At 40.0% G+C, this 15524-nt stretch overlaps 1 protein-coding gene across 4 annotated transcripts in view; it reads left to right on the forward strand.

The window, feature by feature from the left end:
• Nucleotides 1-15524, forward strand: part of USP54 (ubiquitin specific peptidase 54) — a 103356-nt gene that overhangs the window by 36363 nt on the left and 51469 nt on the right. For all 4 annotated transcript variants that reach the window (XM_054205970.1, XM_054205971.1, XM_054205972.1 and 1 more), the window contains exon 2: nt 13756-14614. In XM_054205970.1, the coding sequence (XP_054061945.1) occupies nt 14468-14614 (147 nt within the window). In that variant the 5' untranslated portion in view covers nt 13756-14467. The remainder of the gene's footprint in view (nt 1-13755; nt 14615-15524) is intronic.

The following is a 15524-nucleotide window of genomic DNA, read 5'->3' on the forward strand; positions in this document are numbered from 1 at the left end:
CAAGTGATGTTAATCAGTTGCTGTTTCTCCTGGGAGTTGCCATGGATCTAAGCTGCAAGACTATTGCTATTCCCAAAGAACAGTGTGTCACAGCCACGTAATTTCATGCATTTTCCAGTTGCATCTTTTCAGGTTCTGATGTTTTGGATCATCATAATAATCTTTTTAACTGATGTGTTAATATTTACGTATTTCCACTAGTTTTCTCTAAGTTTCTAAGGTACTTGATTTGGAAAGAGGATGTGTGTTACTCTTGCTATCCTAATTGGTGAGTACCTGGGTCACCAGAGAACGTTGGAATTGGAGAACTTGAGGTGACTGGGAAAAAATGAGAATGCTATAAAGCCAGAAAAATTTCCTTGTAGTCTAGCAAAGAAAACACCTCTAATACTGTACATTTTGGCTCAAGCTCAGAGCAGTTTAGCCTCAAATAGAGTGACTTTAGTCCCGATTGACCAGAAATGTAAGATTTTTCCGGGTTAGCTACTTAGTTGCACACGTGTGCATGCACGCGCACATGTGTATGATTTATTTTATTTTCTTAATCACAGAGGAAGGATGCCTAGACTCTTAATCTGGATAGAATATTCTTATTTTTTCCTGTCTCCCTGACAGGTGTGTTACAAGGAAGTGTTACATGTTGTAATGCTAGTTAAGCAATGGATAATAATAATAGTAACAGTGCGTCTGAATGTTTTCTTCTAGTATTGAAGGAAAATTTTGTAATTGATTTCTCAACAAAGCATTTATTGTGGTGTAACAACGTGACTGAAAATACCATCGTGGTGTGGTAACCCTTCTTGATAAGGATACGTTTTACATTTTACATTTTCCCAGATGTCAGGTGATTGTTCCTTGAAGGCTGGCTATTCTGAGGGAGAGGACTTTTAAAGAGGACAATGTTTGCTTTTTGTGCTTTTATTGCGTTGCTGATGTTCTGGATCTCTATCTGTTTCTGTACCATATTGTTAATCTTCCTCAGACCCTCTCAGTCAAAGGTAAAAGTCCCTTCAGCAGCCTTTTGTGTTGCTGCCGTATTGTCTGGGGAATTCTGGGGAAAACAAGTTATATTGTACAGAGTTACAATGCTCGGAGGCGCACGCCTGGAGCAGTGACCAACCCCAGGAGGTGCTGGTGTGGGGGCGGCTGTGTAATCTGAACTGGGGGCTGTGGGAAGAAGCAAGCCTTGGGAAAACACTGTGGGTTGCCATGGCAGGATATGGAGTCCTCCACAGATCCGAGAGGCAGATGCGTCTAACCCTTCTGTGGTAAGCTTCCAAAAGACTGAAAGAATTTTAACATCAAAAAAGGCAAATCTTATTTAAATAAGTACTACAGATTTTGGTTTTGGTGTTGTGCTTTTTTTTAAGAGAAAGTTCCAAAGAACTAAGGAAGAGAAAATAAGGTTGTGTGCAACTTTCCTGTTGCCCTCTATGTCTCTGCTTCCCAGCCTGTCAGTCACTGAGTGGCCCCAAAATGTCTATCAGAAGTTTTGTGCCATGTCTAAGGCCAGCCATACCCTGCAGTCCCTGGAGCCCTTTCCTTTGGACACCCATGGTACCTCTCCAAGGGAAACAGGGCAGGATGGGGCTACAGAGGTGCTACGTGGCACAACCACACTCTTACAGGTTCACACACATAATTAGAAGCCAGAAATCAAGCACTTACATAAACGATATTATCCTGAGACCCAGTTTCATCCCCTTTCCCTGTTGTGTGCAATGGAGTGGAAGAACCCCTAGAGCCACTGTCGTCTCTTGCTGGAGACCGTTTCCCCAAAGCTTCTCTGTGCTCCAGCCCCGTTCCCTGAGGAACTCTGCTTGAAGGGATGAGACACATCAATTTAGGCTGGTTAGTTCTGTCTATGGTGGGGAGGAAAAAAAGATGAACCGAGTACGTAGAGTATAACGTACCAGTTTAGGATGCTGTGCTTTCTAAATTTCTTGTGTTCCAGTCTGGAGTAAACCTGAAGGTGTGTAGTCCTTTGTGTTTACCCTTGCAGCACTCCTGGGAGTCACCTTTGTGAGGGAATGTGGTTACTGCCAAACGCATGTTGTCTTTAGTTTCACAAGTGGTTTTGGCCATCAGTGCAGGATCAGATTTGGGAGAGTAACAGAAGTAGCTGCTTGCTTTCAGCAGCATTGAAACTGTTGAACCTGTGCTAAAAGAAATTAAACTAAATCTCTGAAGTAAGCATCCTTTTATTTACAGTCCGGGCTGAAATCCTATTGTTTGAAGTTGAGCAAGGCTGTTGTTTTCTCTAGCTGCTCTTCCAGTGTTAAACTCAGTGGCTTTAACATTTGTTGTTGGCTGGATTCTTTGCAGTGCTGTCAGGCCAGGCCTTGTTTTTGCATATGGGGGCATGTGTACATACTCTCAAACTTGCTCTTTTTCATTCTGTTTTAAAATAATAACAGCAGCAACAAAAAGTTTTATTAAGGGTGTTTTCCTTTCCACATGTACCAGTTGGTTAAATGTATTATAACTTCCCTGGGCACCCACAGAATCTGTTTTAATTTTGTATTTAATAGGTGTCTTCCAGTTGCAAAGAGAGGAATTGTGAACTTACCTCTTCATGGTCTTTTTCTGCCAGTGAGCAACCCACAAATAACATGGAAAGGATCCTTTCATGGTATATACCTCTGGAGCACTTGCGGTGGTTTTTGTAGGGAGCTTCTGGTGCCACTCAGTAGTGTCATTTCATCGCCAGGCAGAGAAAAAATAAATCAAAGCTGTTGACATCATTCGTCTCTTTCTTACCCCAACACCCAACTGGTCTGTTCAGCTTGTATTATACTGCATTTGCACAGCTTCTGCTTCTGTGACCCATTAGGACAGAGCCTGCTTGTACTTAACAACAGTCTCTTTCATGCTTTGTGGATCTCTCCAGGCCACGGCAGGACACAAAATAATCCCTTTTGCATTTGGTAGGTTTCACAGTACTTTTCTGGTGAAGATGAAATAACCTTTCTGAATGAAAACAATAACATCATCTCCATAAGCCTGGTTTTGATACAAGGTAATTGTATCATTGTTTCTGCATTTCACACAATGAACAGCAGCTTTTTTTCCCATCAGATCCTGAGATTTTAAGATATTAAAGTCTATAAGGAAAGAGTTGTATAAGTTTTTAAAATCAGTATGGAAGTAGTTCCTTATGGTGGCATCTGGTAAGACTTACATAAACAGTCTATTTGAATCATAACTTCGAAATTTGAATTCAGACTTGAAATTCAAAGAGGCCAGAGTTTTGTGAAAGTTCATATGCAAATCTTATGGCTTCACCTTACTTTTAGTTCTAACATAAAATGAACGATCTGTATTTCAGAAAACTTGTTTATAGGATGCAATCTGCTTTGCACATGTGAAACTTCCATCTGCGTATACTATGTGTAATGTTTAAATTTCTGAAATTTATTTCTGACAAGTATACTGTATATGAAAATCAAAGAAAGTACCTTTTTCCTATTTTAGCCATCTACTCCAAATTTCACAGTGAAATAGGTTGAACTAGATTTGAAGATATTTATTTTTTTTTTACAACTGCTTGATTAAAAATATATTAGGGATTTTTTTTGTTCTCCAAAATGCTTATTCTAGTACATTCTTTCAGAATGTCTTATACCAGAAGAATTTAAGCAGAGTAAATTGTCTGTTTGTAAGGGGCTTCTCAATGAAAGTAAAATTTCAAGTAACGGTGGTGGCTGCACATCCTGTCATACAAGGGCTCCTTGTCTGTGTTTGCAGGAATCATTACGTGACCTTGCCTGTATCTGATGTTTAGCTGTGAGTTCAGGACTGTTGTGCATTCAGTTGTCATTTTCCTCTTTAAAACACACAGGGCCGTGCAGAACGGCCACTTTATGAGATCATACGATGGGTTGGGGCTGCAGCTGAGGAGAGGCAGAATATGTCTGCGGCTGTCAGCTCAGCCAGCAATGGCCCAGTCAGTCAGGTCTGGTGCTGGGGTGCAGAAGCCACAGGGAAGCCACGGCAGCACATTGCCAACGCTTTATTTGCTACTGGGAGACAAGAGGAGCACCATGTGCTAGTTTGGGATGTATAATTTTGAGGTTTGGTCATGTCTGTTTACTTCCTATGTAAAAAAGGAGACCACCCCCCCCCCCCCCCCCCCCCCCCCCCCGAAACCCCTCATCAGCTTGCACAGTCTTCTCCTCTGTAATTTCCCTAAATGCATTGATCAGATGTTTTCTTCTGCTGGTCTAGTTGTACAGAAAACAAGAAATGAGTCTTGTGAGTTTTACTGCCCCTGCTCATCTGTTCCAGGTTGTTGTTGAGGTGTATGGTATCGTGGTATGGTTTTCCTAACCTGTTTGGTTTACTCTTCCCAAATGCTATTAACTGCTGTTGGATAGGGATGTTTTGATTCAGTAAACTTTTTCTTGTGGTATGTGCAGGTGTTTTTCCTACTCAGGTTCTGAAGTCTTCAGTGGGTTTTGTGGCAAAAGGCTTCTGTTTACAAAGCCAAATGAAGCAAAAATGAGTTTCCCTGTTCTTGTTAGTTGTGCTTATTCCTCTAAAACTAAATAGTAATGATCTTAAACCCAAGTTGAGATTATTAAGTGCTTGTGCATGTGTGTGCATACTCGTGATTCTGCTGAAGTGTTATTTATAGCTGTACAGCACAGATGACTGCTAAAAAAAAAAAGACGAATAATCAGCATGTCGTGGATGCTGGGTGCATGGTTTTATATTTTTATATAGAAGTATTAATCTATATAACATTCTGGGGTGCAGCAGCACTCCTGCTTGTCAGTTTTAGCAAGGCAGGAAAAAATTATGTAAGCATTTAATACTGGGACCCAGCATAGGCACCTTAAACTGCTGCTCGCTTGTTCTTTACTCTCTCTGTCTATGCTTTGTTTGCGTGAGTTTCCCTATATTGCTTTAGTTTTGCACCTTGGTAAATTATTAGTCTGGCAAGAACGTGTATGTTATAAGCCATCTTGATACATGATAATGGTAGTATAGATAAATCACAAAATACAGGGAATTAATAGTTTGAGAATAAGCTATAACTGTTATTTCAATACCAAGTAATATCCTGAGCTAAGAATAAAGAGGAAGGGAGTAAATGCTTTTATGGTACTATCAAATATATTGTCTGGCCCCAGCTGTTCATCATGAGGAAGGTGGGAATTGTGTCTGCCTACCCCCTGTGGAGGTTTTCATGAGCCAGTGGTATCAGAAAGTCTGTTATGTGCCTGTGTTGAGGAAACTGGTTTCTGCCCTGAATGTTGTCTTTTCCCTTGAGCACTACCTGGAGAGAATAGTGCATTGCAGGATTTGACTCTTGAGATTCTTAACACATCACTGGAAAGACCTATTTTTCCACCCAAAGGCTGTCCATCTGTGTGGTCCAAGTCTATTGCTACTCTCAGTGTGTTGCTGCTTCTTAGTCTGTGTTGTCTTTCCTTTGAATTGAAATACTAATGGTGCTGGAGTTCTTCTATTTGCTTGTTTTATTGCAAAATCCTTTTCTTGCTTACCTGCGGCTTTTATTCTATGTGAATACGTGTGTATTAAAACATTCAGTTGTTTCAAACATTACCGAAATCAAGGTATAATGAAATAGAGTTTAATGAAACAGAGGGGTTTGTGGTGCTGTAATGTGAGCAGCATATGATTTGGGAGTTGATTGCTGCTGACTTCTGTTCTAAGGAAGAAAAGGGGTGTGAAGATTGACAGGAGAACTCATAGTTATAACAAGTAGCTGTTATAGAAAAGGAAGAATTTTTCTGTTCAGCAGTCAAAATCTGCAAGGTCAGGAAAAGAATGGCAGCAGGATTTCAGGGATTTTGAAAGTTGTCAGTCATTAAGCCTTATGTTGCTGAAAAATACTGACTGCTGCTGAAAGCTTCTAAGAACTCTTCAGTCATTGTTGGGCTGGAATTTTTAAGACAAAATAGAAAACTTTTGTTTTTCTTGGGTCAGTGGAATTATTGGAAGAGAGATGAGATTATTTTCTTACAAGTAAGATGGCACAGGAAGAAGAAGGGCCTTGAAATCTTGTTGCAGTAGCTGATGGCTGTAAAATACAGACTTTTGTAGTGAAAATGTTTGTTTATATCTGGAGATTGAATCAAGTACTGAACTCATCTTGAAGCTCTCCTTTGGAGAGCTAAAGTGAAGATTTGGAAAGGGGAAAAACTGGCAGCAGGAGGCTGGCTGAGCGTTTGCTAGAATTGAACCAGAACCTTCCATTTCACCATATGGTTGACAGCTGCCCTGTTCCTATTTGTTGTGATTTTCTGTGTTACACAGGACTGATTGGTGGTGTTTAACTGCTTCTGAGCACTTGCATAACATTTGAAGCTGCTGTGTTTTCCCCGTTTATCCGAACTCCACAAGTCCTCTGTGGAGTGGGATGAAAAGCTGGATTCACCCCACCTTTCCTCCTTGTGAAATGTCCAGCACCAAGCCTAGGGGTAGGGAGGGTGTTTTTTAAATACAGGCTTGGGAGAATAAACTTAGATTTCACGTAGAAAGTAATGCAAAACTTCAGGATAAGTGCTTCGGAAATCCAGGTATGTTAAGATGCAGGCTTTTATTATCTATACAGCAGTTTTAAAGAGCTGGGCAACTGTGAAGGGGAGATCTGAAGGGAGTGCAGATTGTTTTGAAATGGTTTGAATTTCTTCAGGATGGGCAGACTTTCTTAATTTTACATATATTCCTTCCCTCTTCAACTCTCAGAGAAAAGTTATTGAGATAACAGATCCTTTGGGCTGTGTTGCAGAAAAGGGGGCAGCTGTTTCCGAAGGATTTTGGAAGTAGGACACAAAGCTGTGGGCTCATCTGCCTCCGTTCCCTGTAACCTCCACAAGCAAATGCATCTGCTGAAAGTACCATGATGCACGACGTCAGTGGTTATTAATACCACATTTTTGATATAAGTAAAAGTTTTATCTGGGGAGTGAAGTGTGTTTTGGCAATAAGCCCCACACAAAGTAAACAACATGGCCTTTGCATCTCTAGTTCTGACCTCATCTCTCTCATTGTTTGTCTTTGAACAGAAGCCCTTTATTACTCGATTATCCCACACTGTGCTCTTATAACTTGCAGTCTCTAAGAAGAGGTGCTTTCCTCCAGAAACTTCTAGATCATCTTGCAGGTTAAGTTGTTTTCAATCAGAAAAGGCCGTAGTGCTGGCTTTAGATATTTGGAGCTGTGTTTGGCTTTTTTATTTATTTTTGTTGTAATTTGCCTTTGCCTGGTTGTCATGTTGTATTACAGCTCTTTATTGGATGGGGTTTAATAGCTTTTCTGATTATTCAGGAGCCAACTGGCCTCTTAACTGCTTTATGAAAATCTGGACACGGCTACCCTACTCTCTCTTAGTAGCTCTGTGGGATAAGTGACATACTTTTCCACTATTTTGAACAAAAGTCTACATGGTCGTAAGTTTGCACAGAAGACATTTGTTTATCAGCTGATGCCCTTCTTTCAGGAAGGGCTGCAGAAATGACTGCTTTGTAAGCACGGAGAAAGACCTGCAGGCAATCGGGAAGAAGCAAAGAGGTTCCACTTGAGCTTGAATAGGTATAAATTTCCATCCCTCCACCATCACTGAACCTTCTGCAGTTCAAAGCCAATGGCTTTCTGCTGCTTTTTTTCTACTGTGAGAGATGTTCTTTAAATAGATACGGCTGACTGTCAGGCTTAAAATCAAATGATTCAGATTAGGTAAGTGTTTGCAAGATTTCATTACGCTCTTTTAAGAGACAGTCCACTATAGTTTTATAAAACCCACAAGCATTTTGGATGAAGAAGTTGGAGAGCTGCTTGCTGTAAAGAGTATCTTCATGTGGTATAAAGCTATACTTGACCCCAGCAGCTTGCAGAGTCTCTCCGTGCCCCTTGTTGGTCTGAGCAGTTAGCAGGAACGTAGAGTGGGTTTGGTTTTGTTTTTCATGAGTTATTCGTTGGTTTGAAAAATTGATGTAAGAACATATTCTTTCTTCATAAAAAAACTTGTTCAGTTTTCTCCCTCCAATCACTGTAGAAGCAGTAAGCTGTGTACTAGCTCAGAAATGCCAACATTGCCACTTCAAGGAGCTGTATTCCCAAGAGGCAAATTGGCCTATCAGTATCCTGCCTACAGTTTCTTCTAGTGGTTGGTAGGCTGTACCCATACAGTGATAGTGACCGAAATTACTGCAGTTTTAGTCAAGGATGTGTGTTATCCCAGTTTGCTCACTGTTCTGTCTAGTCCTTTCAGTGTTGGTTTCCATTTTCTTGAGGTGGTCTCTCAGACATGGCCTTCGTTCTGTAGGAAGCCTGTAGTGTTTGTCACAGGCTTGCTGTACCCTTACTCTCTAAAGAAGTACATCTGTGGATTTGGGGAAACCCTGGTTTTAATCTTCACTCCGAGATCATTTTGATGGTCTTTACTAGCAACTTTTAGCCTAACATTTAGGTAATTACTTTTGCATCAGGTAAGTGGAAACATTTCCCTGGTGTCTGAAAGACTGTTTATCATAACCTTACGCAAACTCTGAGTATATTTTCTAACATGGTTCTGGAGAGTTAGCCCAGGGTCTATGATACTCACAGCTTTGTCATAACTTTACAACACATCACAGACTAGGAGTTGTGCAATAGCAGAATGAAAAATAAGGAAGACCAGTATGAGTCTGTTGCGAGCATCAGTGGTGCTGTCAGGTGCTGTCAGTTCCTGGTTCCACCTGGTAGGCACAAGTAGCACAAAGCTGGGTAATTAAATTGTTCCTACAAGAGGAAGACTGACAAATGGGTGTAAGCTTGACAGCAAAAGCATCATAGGCTCTTTTTTCCTCCTCTTTCTCCCAGCAAAGCAATCAAGACTGAGAAAATGCATGCATACCGCAGGAAGCTTTTTTTCTCTATTGTCCCATTTGCACTATCAAAAAATTGTTGGAGATAGAGATGAATGGAAATAATTGTACCTTTTTGTAGTTAAACTGTATCTTCTAGGTACACAAAGAAATTTGTCCAGTATTTCTCGCTAGCTAAGAATCTCAAAAAGAGGAGATACCCTCAAGAGGAGGAAGTCATCCCCTCTTTGTGTGGCAGCTGACTTCTGTCAGGGATGTTTAACTTTAAGGTCACTGCCCTGTTCACACTTTTCTTCATCCAGCCCAAGTTATTTGGTAATGGGAACTTTTTCTGTCCCTCTATTTTATTTCATCACCTTCAAGATTAAATTTAGACTGACTTGCAAAACTGGCTGTCCTTTGGGATGTCTAAACTGTAAATGAAGGTCTTAATATTGATAGCTCTGTAATTAAATATAATTTAATCCAAGCAGAAATTAGCAAATACTTGCATCATTTTAGCTACATGGAGAAAGTATGTTCTCAAGCCTCTAGTTGTGAAAATTTTTTCCTTCTCGCTGAGAACAGCCATGGGAGATCAGTCAAGGAGATCATGCTTGTGCTTCCTCACCGAAAGTGTGATCCTGCTGGGAGCCATCGGGGTGAAAATTTTCACCAAAATCCATTGTCTTGGACAATTCTTTCTTCTTTTTTGTGCTGAAAAATATTTAAATAAGGTATTTCAATGCCATTTCTCATTTGTTTAGGTTTTCAGAGGTGTTGTGGCATGTGAAAGGACAATTTGCCCTCAACACCACTAATCTACTCCGTACTACCAGAAAAGGTGGTAGGATCTTGGGGATAAGGGTCTCTCTTCTAAAAGCCCACGCGTTCGCACAGTGAAGCATTTACTTTATTCTGTGTTTTGAAAGTTTCTTCAGAAATAGAAGTAATGAAATGAATTCTGCTCTTATTTAACTGATAAATACTTAATTGGTGGTTTCAGTCATACCTAGTGCTAAATAGAAGCATCTGCTTTCCTAAATGGGTTGTTTTAATTCAGCCACATGCCTCATTGTTCATCAAGCAATAGCCTAAAATATTTGGAGGGACATGAGACTCCAGTAGAGAGGAATGTTACAATTTTATTTTCCCCTTAAAATGACCTCACCAGAGAACGAAGGATGCAGCTTGAGATGTTCTGTTTCTATGTGATTGATTTAGCAAGTGAATATGAGAATGAACAGGGTCTTGAACTCTTTTGTGGTACGTGTCTTGTAGAGAGCTGTGCTCTGCTGTCCCGAGGACAGACATCAGGTTTCTTCAGGCCAGAGGCACATGCTGAACCATGGCCAGCTTTGCTCTGGGGTTGCATTGCTGGAGCTGCGATGGGAGTGGTGCCCTGTGCCCTTCTCTTGTCTGCTGAGCCTGTCTCTGCGGCTGGGAGCCCTCCCTCCTTCCCAAAGAAAGCTGTTGCTAAACAGCATGAATTCAAGGGAAGATCTAATTTTTATTATAGAATTCTTTACAGATATATATTTATGTATATTATTTACTCATTATTATAACATTTATATAACATTATTATAAGGCTGTACAACTTTTCAGGGATATAGTTGACTTTTTCAGTCACACTGGCTAGATTAATTTAGTACTTTATTGCGATGAATAGTCGTCTTAATATGATAAGCAAAATTCAAGCACCTTAAAAGGTTTTCGGCTTTCTGCCTCAGTTCATTGTGTCTCGAAGATAATGTTTTGAGTAATGAACCAAGAGCATTATTTATGCTTTTCAATCTGTCACTTGTCCTATTTTGGTCATATTTCTGTATTAGTACAATTTCCAGCAATGAGAATCCTGTCTCTTTTCTAGAAGAATAGTTTTCTCCAGTCTGATAATACCTTTACTTCAGACTCAGTTTTCTAGAGTCATGACAAGATGCCACTGGGACATACAATAGCTGCAGCTTTTGAATCTGTCACCTGGAGAGGTTTTGGTGGGTTTTTGGTCATTTTTCCATTGATTCCATACAAAAGTGTGTTTGCTTTTTTGGTTTTGGTTTTTGTTTTGTGTTTTTTTTTTTTTTTTTTTTAAATACAACAGTTAAGTGGAGCTGCAGTTGTTGTCACTTAACATTAAAATGCTACCGGAGGCTGGGAAACTCCATTGGCAATTCAGTTGTAGGGGTTTTCCTTGTACTATTAAAAAGCTGTTGGCTTTTATGTGTTCTTAATAGGGGAGCAGGCTTTCTCAAAAACTTCTTTAATCAGAGACAATGTATGAAAATGTTTTCTTCTCACTTAACTATATAATTCTCTGAAGCCCGTGGCATGTATCGTCAAAGTGTTATCACGATTTCATTTTGGAATGTAAATTTTGTTTTTTCTTTAGTTCTGTGGTTAGGATCGCTTACAAGCTTACACAGTGTCTGGGAGAAGTAGCATCCTTGGAGAACACCTACATCTGCTGACAGGCTTGCGCAGCAATAGCCTTCCTCTTCCCTTACAGAACCCTGCTGTTTTCTTAGCAATTGTATGTTGGGTGTCTAAAGTATGGGAGGCTTAGCTTTTTTCTACTGATGGTTTGTCAGTGGTAGTAGAAACAAACGAGGATATTTTAATAATGGTGGTTGGGTTTTACAAAAATTTTTTTTCCTGCTTGCTTTTTGTTACCCTTTTTATAGTAGAGCAGAAGCTAAGTGGATCTGTAAACAATCCATACGAATAGTGTCTTACATATATTTCAGACTAATTGGGATTCCGTCTTGTAGCTATTAGATAATGTTGGTAAGTTTTTAGAGGTTGGCAAAGTGCAGAGCTGTTGTTTGTCTCCAGAGATCTGGTTTTGTCATAACTGGGTGGTTACCAGCCTAAGTGTTTTCTGCTTGTTCTTAGTTCTGCAAAGACCCTATAGCCAAAGGAGCAAACCCAACTCTCTCCTGTGAGCAATGATAGCGAATGTGCGTTAAGAAGTCAGTTCTGCTGAGCCTGCACAAAGGCAGCGCAGGCAGTAAGCTTGCACAGTGACTGCGAGAGTCCTGGCCAGCTTGCAGTAGCTTTGCCGCAATGACAGGTGAACTAGAAAGCCTCTAATCTGGTTCTGGTTCCAGGACAATAAAATCAATAGGAAAAATGTATTCACTTTGTCATAACTGGGACAGCTTGGCTCAAAAAGTACTTAAAGTTCTAGAGCCCGTTTTGAGAGCAGAATCTTGTTTGGAACTTAAAGCCCACTGAATAGGTGCTGCTCACTGCTGTGCGTCTTGTGCATGTTTTGGATTGTATTTTTCCATCTTTTCATAGGTGCTGTGGGAAGGAGAGGGCAGAGTGCTTGGCTCAGGGGTTTTTGTGAGTTAGCAGAGAGCCTGCTGGCCTCAGCTTATTCCACCCAGTGTTCGGCTCCCTCTCTGCGGCACAGGCTCAGCCACTTGCACCTATTGCAAGTCATGGTGGTTTACAGAGATCCTTAAATTGTTGCTTGAAACCGAATGACCTCACACAGTATAGTTGGCTAATGGTTCATTAAGGGATTGAGCAAAGAAAGGAGGATGAGGCCGAAATTGCTTTGAAATGAATCCTGTATACGTTCAGCGCTCAGGAATGTTGCACGACGGGCATGGTAATGGTCTGTGTCTGCAGGCTTGCAAACACAGCTGAAAATTTTGCATGGCACACTGGCAACCAAGAAGAGTATTCACCTGTATACAGATATTTGCCTGCCTTACAGCAATGCTGAGACTTCATTAATATTTGTAGAATGAGTTTAGTAGAAATACAAACAAAATATTACTAGAAGGGAAAGGGTTAGGCTGCTGTCACACATTTGCAGATGTTGAGGAAGTTCTTTCTGTGTTTTGATGAAGAATTTATAATTGTGTGGAAGGTGAACAACGTGCCTTCACAGATACCCAGGGTATCTTTGGAAGGAATTATTCTCTTAGTTAATTTTTGCTGATGCACAAACATATCTCTTATGTGTCTATTTCATAGTGACTTCATGCTGCAATTACTACTTCAGAACATGTGGAATAGTCATCTTGCTTCTAACAGCCCTAATAGGTACATTCAGTTGTTACTATGTGTATAAAAAAATGGGATAACCCTAAATGTCATTGGGGATGTCTCTGGAAAATATGCAGTTGTCTGTAAAGTAAATATAGGTGGGCTACACTTGCGAGAACTTTAAAAAACGTTTTGCCATGAATCTTGTAGTTCCTGTTTCTAGGAATTTCTTAGATCAAATTCTTTTTCGTGTTTCCTGTGAGATCAGGGCAAAAGTGAACTTGTGATGGGAAGAGCAGTTTCTATTGAATGATTCTTCCGGCTTCTTCAGAAGCATCAACGTCTTTTGGAAGAGATTGTATATCCCGTGTACATAAATTAAAGTAACTTTTTATAGAAATACACATAGTTTCTGATTAAGAAAATTTGGGGATTGTTGTTCTGGAAAGAGCTGTAGCTGCTGAGTCAGGGGAGAGCCTTGTGCCTTTGTCTTTTCGACCTTCCAAGTGCAGTGCAAAATCCCAGTTCTAGGGCGGACGAGGTGCTAGCATGTATTCACAGAATCACAAATCCTCTTACTATTGTTTGAATTACTAAGATATCTTAAAGAAATTTAACACTTCAAGATTCTACAGGTTATGTATGAAAACTGCCATGGAGTTCACATGAATGTTGTGTTTTATTTTTTTAATCTAACTTTCTTCTTTAATGCTTCCAACATACTCCAGCCCTCTTGCTCTTACATACTTTTCTTGGAATTCTCTGTTCTTCTACGTGTTATTTTATTTTTTGGGTGGAGGAAGGTTTATATTTTTTGCTTTGTCTCAGAAGATTCAGTGTATTGTGGGAGGTGAGGCAACACTGGTCTTGGCAGAACACCACAAGACCAAGAGAGTAATTAAATGACGCAAGCCTTTGATTATTTTTCTCTCTCAAGCTTTCTGGCACGGCCGGGCATTCCGATTGCAAAAGCAGGATCAGGAGAAGAAACTTCTAAAGATCGCATGCAGAATTAGAAGAACTGTATTGGAGACTTCTTACTGCTTTAAAGCTCTTCGTTCTCAAGTCCTGGAATTACTTCCTTTTCCCCTGTGAGGATGATGTGTCTTTCGTCACCCAAGACAGATGTAACTGAAAGGGAGCTGCCAAGGTTTTATTTTGGTTTTGGTTTCTCTGCTCCCTTACTAATTGGATTTTTCCCATCTTCTGCAGGAGGATTATAAAAGGATTAGAGAAGCTGGGGTTTTTGAGGTGTGGGAGGCAGCTGTTGTTTTTCTCCTCTTGATTCTGGGACCTCCTTAATTTGCCATTTGTTCCCTGAAGTCACTGCCTGTTTGGAAGAGGGAGAAGCGGCATAACAGATGAACTTGCATGACCATGGATTCCTTCTCTTTGCAAACTTTGTATGTGGCTGCTTGTAAAAGAGGCTTTTGCATACATAAACATCAAATGAAGAATAGCATCCTGGGCTGGATTTGAAAGAAGCAAACTGCTTGTGTCCTATGAAAAGATAAATTCCATTTAAACTATAATTTAAAGAAGATTGGATGTTGTTCCTGTTTTGAATGTTGGTGAAAGAAAGGAAGGGTCTGATCAAGACAAATACTCTGTCAGCCTAAACCTGCATATTCTACAGCTGAAAAAAGAAGATGTCTTGGAAAAGAAATTACTTTTCTGTGGGTCGGGGGAATGTACAGGGCATGTTTACTCCACGAAATACAACCTCAATAGCACCTAGTAAAGGTCTCAGCAATGAACCAGGACAGAACAGTTGCTTCCTGAATAGTGCACTACAGGTAAGAGCGCATAATAAAAAAATGTTTCTGTTTTTGTCCTCAGTCTATTGCAGTATTTTTTAGGCTTGACTGTGCAACATATATAGCCAGGCTTCACTACTTGATTGTTTGTGGGCCCAAATAGAATAAAGCTATGTTTGGAAATGTAGAGTAGTTGAGCTAAAGAATAACTCTTCTTAATTTTCAGGTTTTCCTGGTGAAATCAACAGCATTTGCATAGTTGTCGCTTAGTGTACTTGAATCATTTTTTTGTGTAAACCAAAAATATGTCAACCAAATATGAAAATATATGTAGATATGTAGAGAATTTCTTTTAAAATAACAGAATGTGGCATAACTTGCAGTATGTGTGCTCCTTAAAAGTAAATTTAACTTTTTTGTTGAACCAGTCAGGTTCAAGGGTTAATAATACCTATGTAAGATCCTTTTCATGTAGTCCATTTTCCTTCTAACTGTTAATTTGTAGCTTAGTTTAGATGATTGAGTCTCTACCTTTTTGATTTAGAAAAAAAACCCTTTCCTGTGTCAAAAACTCAGTGGAGTGATATGGCTGCTATACTGGTATTGTCACCATTTAGATGTTTTGAATGTCTGACATTTGAGATTTAGTCCTTCTGGCTGCGGTTTAAAACTCTTTCTCCACCCTTTCCTTCCCTTCGTATGACTTGTCTGTGTAGCACAGACTGTGTCCCTGTTTTTGCTGGGTGGTTTTTTTTTTCCCATAGGCATGATAAAGTTATCTACTAACTTCATGCTTCAAGATAACGCCGTGATGCAAATAACGCAAATAGAAACACCAGTGATCCTCAATAGACTTAATATGCCGTGAAATACATGACTTGGGTACAAAAGGAACTTACTATAAGAAAAGTGGGGTTTCCAGTGATGTACCGTATTAATTGCTCCTGTT

Source organism: Rissa tridactyla, chromosome 6, assembly GCF_028500815.1.
Source record: "Rissa tridactyla isolate bRisTri1 chromosome 6, bRisTri1.patW.cur.20221130, whole genome shotgun sequence".
NCBI lineage: Eukaryota > Metazoa > Chordata > Aves > Charadriiformes > Laridae > Rissa > Rissa tridactyla.